This window comes from Podarcis bocagei (assembly GCF_964188305.1).
Source record: "Podarcis bocagei genome assembly, chromosome: 9".
NCBI lineage: Eukaryota > Metazoa > Chordata > Lepidosauria > Squamata > Lacertidae > Podarcis > Podarcis bocagei.
In genome coordinates, this window is record NC_138134.1 from 61,654,731 (window position 1) to 61,668,295 (window position 13,565).

The 13,565-nt window shown below is 38.8% G+C and overlaps 1 protein-coding gene across 6 annotated transcripts in view; it reads right to left on the reverse strand.

The window, feature by feature from the left end:
• Positions 1 to 13,565, reverse strand: part of PDLIM5 (PDZ and LIM domain 5) — a 126,229-nt gene that overhangs the window by 5,957 nt on the left and 106,707 nt on the right. For 5 of the 6 annotated variants that reach the window (XM_081206998.1, XM_081207001.1, XM_081207002.1 and 2 more), the window contains one exon: positions 4,674 to 4,851. In XM_081206998.1, the coding sequence (XP_081063124.1) occupies positions 4,674 to 4,851 (178 nt within the window). The remainder of the gene's footprint in view (positions 1 to 4,673; positions 4,852 to 13,565) is intronic. The other variant, XM_081207000.1, reaches the window with a different exon arrangement.

The window sequence follows — 13,565 nt, forward strand, 5'->3', positions numbered from 1 at the left end:
TAGGGAAGCTTTTAATGTTTGACGGACTATTGTATTTTAATATTTTGTTGGAAAAGCCGCCCAGAGTGACTGGGGAAACCCAGCCAGATGGGTGGGGTAAATAATAATAATAATAATAATAATAATAATAATAATAATAATAATAATAATAATAATGCTGCGGTTTGGTGAAAAGGGCAAGCTTAATTTAACAGGGATGGCCAACCTTTTGTGGGCCAGGGACACATTCAGAAATCTAAATGGAGCACCACGATATGCCTATTTCACAGAATGAAACTAGTGATGCTCAGAATTCTTCCTCCTCCCCACAAAACTCCAACAAGAAACAAGTAAAATACAGAGAAAAAGAAGCAGGCGACACTCCTGAGAAACAGACATCATTCCCCAACAAACACCTCTCCAATTCTCAATTTTGAATGATAGAAATTTAGAGGGAACTAGCCCTTGGTGTGCACCGAGGGGGGTGAATGGGTATCTGAGGGCACCACATTGGAGATGCAGGCACATGAAACCAGGGTCAATTTGAAAATGTAAACGACTGAAGATTCAAAAGTGAGGTAAAGCAATGTTGAAAGTAAAACTAAATTTTAAACAAATATGAAAAAGCTCCAGACATTTTATTATACCTTCACCCTGAAACAGAATTAATACTCATTTCTAAAATAAGAATAAATTTAATTTTGGAAGAAGATGAAAACTCAATTTCAGACTCTGTCATTTCCTGGATGCATGTGAGAAGTCTGCCCATCCGATGGAAAACTCTTGAAGCGGTCCTGTGTGTGGTATGCAGCCCCTTTTCATCAACTTCAGCATCAAATTTATTTACAAGTCTTTGGCTTAACCAGTTTCCTCTGCCAAAGAACGGAGGCTATCTTTTAAATACCAGCCAGATCTAGAATTCCTGCTGCATGTTTGCACAACCATTCAAACATCTAGAAAAAGAGGACACGCTATTTCATTTAGAAAATTGATTTTTGTCTATCTATGGCCTGTTGGTGACTTTAGAACTTATTGCAAAGGGTTTTATTTATTTTTTACAGTTCTCCATGCAGCTTTAAGAGGATGGTCCAGAAGTCTATAGACACCCCCTGCTGCCATGTGATTACCTGAACAGTGCAAATACTGACCTAACCCGATACCCTCCAACCTCTGTACAAGCACCTTTTTACATCAATGCCCTTTCAGTTATGTAGCGATCAAACAATACAAGTCCTTATGTACAACAAAGTGCTCCCTTCTCACTGTGTCAGCAAAGGCTAATTTACCAGACTCATTAGGAACACAGAAGAGGTCCTTCTGGCCCCAGGTGGAATCAAGTTTCCAATTGTCTGCTCTAAAATGATAGACTTGGATGCTAATGAAGTAGGAAGGGAGGAAGTGTTTTTACACCACCTGTTACATTTAGCAAGCAGTTTTTTTATACTTGTTATAGTTAAGTTTTCTGCTGTGATTTTACAGTTTCGACATTGCAAAGTGAACCGCTCAAAGCAGTACAAAAGTCCCAATTTAAGGGGGTGGGGAAGCAACTGTTTTCTTCCCATATTCATGACTTCTGCAGTTAAAAGTGCCATGTTTAATGCATGGAATCACACCAAGAAAAGACCACAAAGTGATTATAACATTACTTTCACTGATCCAGAATTTAATACTCATGCTCTGAATAACAAAGTGAATTGCAACACGGGCCAAGAAAACATAAGTGTTAAGTACTGGCTGTCAGTCAATGTACTAATTTCAGTCTCTCCCCCGTCCATTGTACCACTTTGAAGTATCAATAGAACTTACATCTGAGCGTACACGCTTAAGATCCGTGCTAAGTCCTTCAAATGTTTCCCTAGTAGAAGAACTGTAATCATTTATAGGACATGCCTTGTAGTCTCCATTTATTAATGAATAACAACAGTTTGGATGAAGTTTAAGCCTGCTTCACTGATTGCTTCCTGCACTCAAATTGCTTTCTGTTACTATAGTTGTGGTCAGATACTCAGAACCAGTATTACTTTCAGAATTTTTAGACACGGATGTGCTCCCATGGATGAAAATATCCAATATTTCTATGTCCTGTGTGTCCACATCCAATGTGAGCACTTTCTTTGATTTGTATTGTTCAAACACTACAGTAACTGAAAGGGCACTGATGGAAAAAGATTGCTGGAGTGTATCAAGTTTGTGTCACTGTTTGCTCTGTTCCAGTAACCAAAAGGCAACAACTCTGGCCTGATTTCTTCGAGTTAAATGAAGATACTATAAAAATAAAAATCACATTTTTATACTGCATTGCTTTTTCATTTCCTGTGTCAGGCAACACTTAACTCCTTATTTATCTTGGGGGATTCCCCCCCCCACACTCTTTTTTAGCAGCTGACAAAGCCTATGATAACTTTGTTTTAGAATGAAAAACCTTTAAAATAAACCATTGCATGTAAACTACCCAAAATACATTAATAAAAATATGGATTTGAAAGTGATAGCTAACTTAGTTATTCTGACATTCAAAGATATGCCATGTTGCATGAGTACTTGAGTACTGTTAAAGAACACCCCGTCAGATCCACATTATAAATATTTTGTAGATTTGTACATATGCAATAGGCCTTTCCCCCCTCCCCCTGCAATGTACCCTGCCAAACCTGGCTTTGGGGTGGCTGACTGAACCCATGGAAGAGCACACACGGTGAGGAAAGGGGATATTGTTTTGTCTGGGAAGCTGAAATGCTTGCACTGACAGAGTGATCGCCACGGCGCTACGCTGAATTTGTCATCTGTCTTAGGTTTCAATGCAAAAAGAAGGATTTTTTTAAAAAAAAAACTAGGCCCAGGAAAGTATCTATGATGACTAGATGATAACTTGATCAATAATTAAGAAAAGAAATTAAAAAGTTATGAGGTGGCCTCTCTTAAATTTTGGGAGCTGGCATTTCATGGTTATTTTATGTCTCAGTGTAAAGTAACCAAGTCTACAATGCAGTTTGGCTGCAAAACAGGTGTGCTGTGGAATGTCACTTGATCCAGCGCTTACCTTTTCATAGGTAATACTGCCCCAAAGGGCATGAACTGTAATTATGCTAAAACCTCAACCCTGAAGGCTATCACAGGTTTCCCAAACCACTGTAGTGCAAGAGTGTACGGAGAACATGATATATTGATTAAGGTATTGTCAGATGGCTTCAGTGCATATCCTTCTCATCTGGTGTTTTCTGCTTCCTTTCATTTCCTGAATAAAGCACTGGGATAATTTGCCTGCAGATACTGTGGGCATCAATTACACATTGCATCCATACCCATGCAATATATTTTATAATTCCCAGCCTAGATATTGTGAGCATTAATTATGCTTTGTTGATCCTCCTACGTTTTTCTGTGCTCTCTGATATGACTTATCATGGAGAACTGGTGATACAAAGGCAGGACTTCATGGAACCTCCTTGGGTTAGCCCAGAGTTCTCAGAGTGGGGGCAAGGTACGGTTATTGCTTATCTCCTCGTAATTTTCCTTATGGAATCATGAAAGTCTCAATTCCATTTAACGTGCAAGAGCCAGCTCAACTAAGTCACATGAAGGGGTGGACTAATCATTTTCCTTGACACCCCTACGGTTTCATCATTTACTCGATGACTGGCCACAGTTAAGGGTTCCAGCGTGAATTGACTAATCCAGGCAGACAATAATAGCTCTGTAACCTGCCCTGGGGATTTGGGATACCTGTCACTGACAAGGTTGTTACAGAAGGCAGTGCTGGAGCGCAACCTGCAGGCTGTCAATCATTGTTATTACATGGGTTGAACTTGAAGACGACTTGTCAGAAGCAGTCAAACTCCTAAGGAGATCGTGTAAGCATAGTTCTAGCAATGATTCAATTGTTTGTTTAATTGCCATTTAAGTTTGATAGAGGCGGTATTGTTTAGTTTTCTTTTACCTGTTCTGGCCTTCAAAGAAATATTTGCTACTGCATATTTCTTGTTTTATTTCCATATCACCTGCTATTTGCTTTTCACCTTGTTTACCTTCTGGGTCTGATTGCAATGAATACTTATTTGCTTTAAGTTTCACTTCTGGTGTCTCCTGCTCCTTGTGCCAATGTCACTAAAAACAGTTTCAAAAAAGTGTCCATAGCTACTGGGAGTGTATGATATGCAGTTTATATTTATGCTAACTTCCTTCTCAGATTCAAATTATCATTCAATAATGTGCAACTTTGTTTTTTCTAATATGAATTACACAAACATTAACTATATCTATATATACAAGCTGTTTCAAGTAGAGTTCTAGAAACACCAGCTAGTAAAACTTATACAGTGGTAACTTGGGTTACATATGCTTCAGGTTATACACGCTTCAGGTTACAGACTCTGCTAACCCAGAAATATTACCTCAGGTTAAGAACTTTGCTTCAGGATAAGAACAGAAATTGTGCAGTGGTGGCACAGTGGCAGCAGGAGGCCCCATTAGCTAAAGTGGTGCTTCAGGTTAACAGTTTCATGTTAAGAACAGACCTCCGGAACGAATTAAGTTCTTAACCCGAGGTACCACTGTAATTTATAATGTTTGTGGGGTTTTTAAGAGAAGACCTGGAATGGTCTTGTCTATGGGCTAAGAATACTCAGGTGTAAAAATCTTGTAGATTAAACATTAGAAATCCTTCAACTCATGTTAAAAGGGGGGAAATTACAAACCTAATTACTTGATTGCAATGAGCACACATCGGAGTTCGCTTTCCTGCCGGAATATGCTCTGCCATCTGAACCAAAGTGTCTTCATCTGTTGGCAGAGGTGGTGCTGCTGTATTTTTTTCACTTGGCACAGTTGCTCCAGGTCTTCCACTCTTGTCTGATGCCAATCCACCTCCAGCTGCTATAAAACAAAATGGAAGGAAAACTTTATAATAAACTATGCTTGCAATGATAAATATGAGTAACCTCAAATAAGTTTTGAGGCATAGCATATGTAATGATTAGTACAGATTGTATAATCTGTACTATTATAATTACAAAGTAGTTTATTCCAGGTCATAACTATAAGCCCTTATTGGTTTGTTATAGTGCAATAAGAGTTCTTAGGCTGCAATCCTATTTTATTGTTTGTTATCAGTGCTTTATTTAGTAAGTAAGAAAAATCTGGCCCTGGTACTCATATACTGATAAAAGTGCTGTGCGTGCCAGCAAAAAATGGTTGCCATGAACAACAAACAAACAAACAAACACACACGCACGGGGACTGCTACTCCATACTGGTGACAGTTGTTGCAAAACAGCATCATCATCATCATCATCATTTCCCATGCCAGCTGAGAGCAGCAAAAAGCATCAAAACCCATCTAAAAAATACATTGCTGAATCCAAAATGTCTAAACTTCTTTGGAATCCAAGAACCATACACTCAAACTATTAGTTCAAGAAAAGGATAGCTATGAATGGAAAATGTGGGGGTTTGTGTGTGTGGAGGAGTTACTGGTTTTGAGGTTATGTATGTGAGATTAATTTATTTCTCTATTAAAAAGTCATCTTTCATCTTTTGTTATAGCATAAATTTTATTTGTTAATGAAATCTCTCTCTTTTTTAAAAAAAGAACTATGCAGGTACCTGGACATAAGTGCCATTTAACTCAATGGAGCTTATTTCTGAGTATATATGTACAAAATTTAAAATGCTTTAATAAAAAGCTTGAAAAGTTCTAGCTCAAAATAGACTCATGGATAGTTTCCTAAAATGGTATGGCTATGAGTACTTAATTGCAAATACATAGGCTTAAGACAAGGAAACAATGTTTAAAAACATCTTGAACTTTCATCAGGTACAGATTATTGCCAATCAGGTTGTTTTAGCAAAAGAAGTGGGAGGTGACAGAATTTTAAAAATATGGTTGTCATAAAAATAATGAAGACACCTGTAAAGCACGATGAACAATCCAATTTTATTTGGGATAAAATGTTGGTACGACCCCTCCCTTTCAATTGCAGATCTGGATGAAACACAGTTATTGACACTATGTGTCTAACATTACAATGTGAAAACTAGTTTTTAGATTTATTATCTTGTTACTACCTATATTTAAAAACAGAGTTTTCAGACAGTCTGAGAGCAACTATGCATTCATATTATTTGAATCACAGTGTGACTCAAAAGCGAAACACTATAGATATTAAACTTTAAGCAAACAAATGAGGGATGAATGATATGCTACCTTCTGACACATTTACAAAGGCAGTACAAACAGAAGCGCGTTTGAAAAAAGCATACTTTCATGAAGCATGTCAAGGAATGTTAGGACGTTACCAGAAGTACATTTAAATAAAAGAAGACTTGCTTCCTTTAGTTAGCTATTACCAAGAAAAAAAAGAGGCATTTTCCTCATTTGAAAATGGTGACCTGATGTGTTCTGTACAATGTTGCATAATAGCCACAGGAACCCAAGCGGGGCAGGGCCACTGAGAAACAAGATAGAGGTGTTGAAATGCTTTAGGAAGCACCAATGTTCTCAGAAGCACAAAAAAACAACAACCCACAACACCAAATGGGGTGATCCTCCAAAACACACCCCAATGAGGGCTGAGTAGTCAACAGGTGTTACAGAATACTGCATGTCAGTTGGGGTGGAGAACCAGGCAAGGGGACAAGAGACAGAACTGGCCTGCTTTTGCTCAACCCCAACTGTACATTGTAATATTCAGAAACATGTTTACAAATATTCAACTGGATAAAGAAATACCACTCCTTAGGCATGCAAAAAAAATATTTCACCTATTCATATACAAACACTGCATTTTCCATGAAATATTATTACTATTACTATTTTGATTTTCTATATCACTATTTTAAAGCCGTAAAATTAAAGGTGACAATATTTGGCACAGCCAAGGTTTTATTAATAGTATATTATACTGCTGATTGCCAACTCAATAGTGAACTGGAAAAAATGGTGAAGCATTGGTACGAGGGAGTAAGGTCAGATGTGTGAGGCAGTTACTCTGACAGATGATCTCTTGCCCATGGCAACAATACAACAGACTAAATAGTTCAGCACTCATTTAAATATAAGATCAAGTGTCATGTAATGTCTATAAATAACAATACTACTTCAATGTGCACAATTTCATTTTCAACTGCTGAAATGAAGTATAGTGCTATTAGACTAGTATACAACAAAATGCTGGTTCTTCAGCAGAATATTAACACACTCTTATACAGTAGCAGTTCTTTATTTCCTGTCCATGTGGAAGCTGAAGGAATTTATCACGCTTAAATAAAAAAATAATTATGGTAAATGTATGAGATACTTTAGTCCCTTAAGATCCCCCAAAGAATCATGGGCTCAGGTTAGCAGCAGAGAAAGAGCACAAAGCATTCAATAGCCACATTTTATTTTATTTTGCTGAATTTGTGGAATACAGTTAAAGCTTTAAATCCTCTCATGATGAAAGGCAGAACAGGAAGGATTATGCTGTTATCATTTCTTAAAATGACTGAGAAAGCTAGAATGTGCACCATGAAAATCAGAACAGGTGCATTAGAGGCCCGGTTACAACTTCAGAGGGTTAGTTTCCTGCTGTAGTAGCTAGCCTTTCATCTCTCAAGAGCTCAGATTAAATGGGCTGTGAAGCTTCTTAATTAAAATGAGCATTCTGGGTTGGCTTGGGTCATCTTCTCATCTGCTGCACCATAAGCCACTCAAAAGTAAGCACAATTTCAGAGTTGTGTGTGCGTGTGTGTACTGGCATACACATACAAACACCCAGCAAGAGCAGTTATAGAACCTGGGAAGGAAGTAACACCTTGGAGCACCATCACATCCTATTTACACCTATTTATTTTAGTTTGGCTAATTTTTGCACAAAGTAGCATTACTCATTATATATCATAGATTTGTGTCTTGGCTGGCTTCATGGTTTTCCCCATGTGATTTTTGCATAGTGTACACACCCACCCACCCACCCTTCTCATGATTTGTGAGATCAAAAATTATGAAACCGATATAACAATAAGGACTTCAAGCTGGTTTGGGACAATATATTGCTTTATCGCCCAGCCCAAGCTCTGGATAATGCCATTGGGGTAATTGGGATGCCATACTGGGACTCTTAAAAGTAGAACTTCTAAGTAATGAGGCAGAAATGGCTGTGAGAGTTAGAGACATTCCCACATTCCAAGACAGCAAGAGACTTCTGCATGGACAGTTCCATGCAGTTCGGAATGATGATGGCAGCAACCAGACCCCCAAAAGGCACAATGAAGATAAACACACAATAAAAACCAGTAGTTAACAATGCAAAATTCACAAGCCATTACCTCCAGGTACAATAAAACTATGTTTGCCGTATGTCTGGGTTTTCCCAGACATTTAAACCGTACTATCCTTGCTACTAAACAGCACTTCCATTTTACTTCTACCAACATTTCTAAAGGAGAGATGAGAGCGTTGGCTGTAAATCATCTAGCCTGATGATAAGACCCTGTCTCTGAACTATATTTAAACCAGGGAATGGAAGAGAATTTCATTCAGTTTGCAATTTTAAGTGAACTGACCTGATTCCCATCTCCCAAACTAGCACAATGGACTGGAACAATACAGCCCTTGACTCAAAAACTGTACCAAATGTCTATATATATATATTAGGATAAAATCGTTTAGAAATATGTTCAATGAGATAAAACACATATTTTAATATGAATTTTTGGATGGATTTCCCCCCTCATTTTAAAAAAAACAGTTTAATGTGGAAACAAATTCATAACTGAACACATGCAAAATTGACACCAACTGGAAATTAATTAAGGACAGATGGAAGAGACTAACAGAGGTTACTGTAGTCCCCTACACTTCAGAAAGGCTAACTAGTACAGTGGTACCTTGGTTTACAAATTTAATCCATTCTGGAAGTATGTTCTTAAACCAAAGCATTCATAAACCAAGGCGTGCTTTCCCATAGCAGCGGGGGACTCAATTTACAAATGGAACACACTCAACAGGAAGCGAAACATGTTCTGCTTCCAAGGCAAAGTTCACAAACCAAAACACCTACTTCTGGGTTTGCAGCATTCTTAATCCACGTTGTTCATAAACTAAGCTGTTCTTAAACCAAGGTACCACTGTAGTTGAATTAGCTTTGTATTCTATTTTTATTTTTTGCCTGTTAACAAGTAGGAAGTGAAATCAAAGTTACGTATGAAGTCTAGATCTAGATTATTTCACTGCATTACTGAATCTATCCTATATTTACTTAACTGTTAACACAGACTGTAGGGCAAAACATTTGATGGCTACCAGATTGGGGAAGGCTGGTCTAGGAACTTGAAATCTTACTCATTTAACATTAAGGTATCCATTCTCACACGTCTCTCCTTTTCCCATTGTTCCTTCTTCCATACCTTTGTCCAACACACTTCCATACATATCCATGCCCACACAGGTGCATTTACTGTCAGACCATATTTCTCTCTTTATTCCCCACCTTTTCAAAGCACTGTAGCAACACCTGAGCTGATTTTGAACTGCCTGCACCTCGTCTAATCATAGCAACCTATGTGAAGTCGGTATCAAATGCTACCGTTTTGATCTGATAGCACCTCTTTTGCAGAGGTATAGGTTGCAATGGAGAATCATGTCCTAATTAACTAATCAACCCTCAACAGCTTTTTGCTATTGCTCTTTGTCATGGGGTAGCAGGGAAAATTAGAACTTCTTGTTTTTTACAAGACTGTCTGAATGCACGTATGGTAAATTTCTATCAATCATTGATCCTGCTGCAGCTCTGCAAATGCTTTCTAGGAGCCGGGTTAATTCACCTCTTATTTGCCATTTTAAAATGTTATATTGTTTGGAACCATGCACCCTCTGGACAGATCATGAAGCTGAGGCTCCAATACTTTGGCCACCTCATGAGAAGAGAAGACTCCCTGGAAAAGACCCTGATGTTGGGAAAGATGGAGGGCACAAGGAGAAGGGGACGACAGAGGATGAGATGGTTGGATAGTGTTCGCGAAGCTACCAGCATGAGTTTGACCAAACTGCGGGAGGCAGTGGAAGACAGAAGTGCCTGGCATGCTCTGGTCCATGGGGTCACAAAGAGTCGGACATGACTAAACGACTAAACAACAAACAACAACCCTCTGGGTGGCTGAGACAATGTTCTCTCCCTTAAATTTCCCATGGCGGCAGATCCCACCTAACAGGGTAGCCTCAGTGCAGAATTATTGGGGTCATGGCCGTGCCTGGCTAGAGGCCAAGGAAGGATGTAATGTTGCCAGAAGTGGGTGGGATGAAGAGGAGGATATGGGCACATATTAATCCATCCCCTCTGCATTTGACGCCATGGAAGCAGCCAATGGACTGTAGAAGCAAACAATGCAAGCATTTCAAAGCTCTCCCACTACCTGAACCTAGATATGAATAATGCTAAATATTTCCACACCAGTTTATAAACCAATGAAACAATACATACAACCCCCCCCAAAGATTATACAGCCCCCATCATATCTTCCAGTGGCCCCAGGAATTTCACATATTTTCATTTATATTTGCACAATCCTAAAAAAAAAACCAAAAACAAACCCCACTGCCACGGTGATTTCAAAAGGTTGACATTTCACATCACAAGTAAATACCTCAGCTTTAACAGTTGACATTTACGAATAGCTTTGCTGTGGTTTCACAATATACTTTCCTTGGCTGCGTCGGAATTCACATTAGTTAACTTGTGAGAGTTTGTGGTATGCCGCCTCATGACAGAAAAACAATTTAGAATTATTAATACCAGACTGTCCATTTGTTAGAATCAAACTCCTCTGATGTTGCTACTGAACTATCTATACAATGTTTGTAGGGAATTAAGGTCTATTCCCACATTTGCTATATTGGTTGACTGCAGAGATGCCTAATCACATCCTCTTTTATTCTTCTGCAAAAAAAAAAAAGGGGGGGGGGTTTCCAGAGAATGATTTAAAAATCTATGCAGAAGTGAAATTGCTGAAACAGGTCTAGGTCTGATCATTTAAAGGAGTCCAACAATGCTGTATTTTAGTTTGATTAAAAAATAATGATGATTTAGCTCCAGCGCTGCATAATCAGTATTTCTATATTCCTAAGGGCTCCCTATGCCCGTAAACATATGACCTCAACACTGCAAGGCATTATGAGAATATTATTTACTGCCTTCTGCAAAGAAAATGATCTAGTCATTAATAGTGCTAAATCCAAATTAGTGTTCTACAGTGGTACCACGGGTTAAGTACTTAATTCGTTCAGGAGGTCCGTTCTTAACCTGAAACTGTTCTTAACCTGAAGCACCACTTTAGCTAATGGGGCCTCCTGCTGCCACCGCACCGCTGGAGCATGATTTCTGTTCTCATCCTGAAGCAAAGTTCTTAACCCGAGGTACTATTTCTGGGTTAGTGGAGTCTGTAAGCTGAAGCGTATGTAACCTGAAGTGTATGTAACCTGAGGTACCACTGTAATACGGTAAGAGGAAAAAATGTTATACAATTAGCACATAGACTTAGAACAGATAAAATCATGTTATTTTGTAACAGCTTTTTCTGCTTCGGGATCTTGGGCTTTACAAAAATAAAAATAAAAATGAATGCTTAGACTCCTGAATTTTAGGCACCTGTGATCAATATGCTCATTTTAAACGTCTTTAGAGCAAAAGTGCTGCCAGTGTTTGTTTTCGACACATAAATCAAGGGCTTTGCAAATATCACCAGAGTTCAAAGGGGGGGGGGTTTGCATGTGAGTTGGGGTATTAAAATCTCCCCTGCTTATTTAATAAGAACAGTTATGTGTTATGGCAATCTCTGGCCTAACACATGTTAGGATATCTAATTATTGGTGCAGATTATTTCAAATGGGTGAAGATAGACTTCCTAAGACGTGACTTAAAGAAACAGATGGCACCAGCTCCGAGCAGTTTCTGGTTTCAGAAATTTTCCAAGTTACTAGAACAGTATGGATTTTCAGGGCAGGCTCTGAATTCACTTGTGGCCAGAAACATCTTTAAACAAAGAGTATCAGATGTCGGAGCAGAAACTCACAAAGTTGAACAGAAAAGGGCTGCTATTATGCATTGATTGTCAGTTCCAAAACAACTGTATTTTCATACTGATGCTGATATTTCCCATGAAAACAGAATACCAGAAAGCTTTTATCGTACTTCATTTTGAACAGATGGAATCAGTGATGCAACTGGAGAGATTCCTGGGCATCCATCTGTTGGGCAGCACTAACAGGGTACCTGCCTCAGTATATTATCTGTAGTCTAATATTAGAGAACGCTATGTAAAGTCCTTACAAAAAGCATGAAATATTGGAGACTGAGCGGGGGGGAAAGCTTTATATTATAAGGAACTAATCAGTATGTAACTTGGAAGGGAGCCTCTTTTGTGATAAAAGTCTTCAAGTCTTAGGGTGGCATTCAACTAAGTTTTATTCAAAGTAGACCCACTGAAATTGATGAACATGGCTAAGTTATGTCCATTACTTCTAGTGAGTCGACCTCAACTGTTAAGTTGTGGGCGAACATATCAGACGACACAGCGATTCTTCCAAAGCAGCTCTTTATTTGTAAGCTGGAACAGAACTGAACTGAGGAGCTCAGTCAGCCTGCTTATATAGAGCTCCACTAGAATGCATCAGTAACCATTTTCTGTAACTAGCCAATCACTGAACGTCACTTTTGATCCTTCATTTGCATAACTATCTACAGTATCCCCCTGCTGGCCCAGGGTGAGAACTTCAGTACATAACATCAACTGCCTCATGATTCAGATGGAACAGAAGGACAGAGGTGGGTATAATTAAATATTGCTAACTCCTAACTCCTCATCTCCTTATGACCACTCCCAGTAGATTCAGACACAGTTAAATAGCATGGGAACAAGATTGACCCCTGTATTTCCAACTTTCACAGTGCCTTAGAGGGCCCCCCCAATAACTGCTTTCTGTAAATGGCTCTAGAGGAAGAAGCAGAACCATTAAAGTACAGTGCCCCCAACTTTCACTTTCCTGAGCTACTACAGAAGGATATTGTGGTCAAAAGGTGCCAAAACATCAAGCAGAATGAGCAGAAGTACACTCCCCACATCGCTCTTTGATGACAAATGTCATCAGCCGGGGCGGGCCAAGGCAGTTTCAGTGCCCTGACTGGGCCTGAAGCCAGGCTGAAATAGATCCAGACAATCAGTTACCTATTTTTACCTAGCAGTTAAACTATTTTGCAAAACCTGGACAAAAGCACTTAAATATTTCATGAAGTAGCTGCAGTTGCATGAGGAGCAAGTATCCGCTGCTAAAAATAGCCAAATGTAATAATGGGAAGTCTTTGCATGTCCTGTACTTGGTATAGATTTCCACAAAAGTTTTCCAAATGTGTTCTAGGATCAGTATATATATCTCCTTAATGCTTCACAGGTGGTGTTTATCACCAAGAAATCCAACAAGTTTCATAAACAAGCTGATGAATGCACTGTTATGCTTCCATTGTGGATTTTTCTCACCTTCTTTTTATGGACAATTTCATCTGCATGAATGCCTTTAGATACAGCCCTTTGTGATTGCTGTTATTTTCACTTAAGAA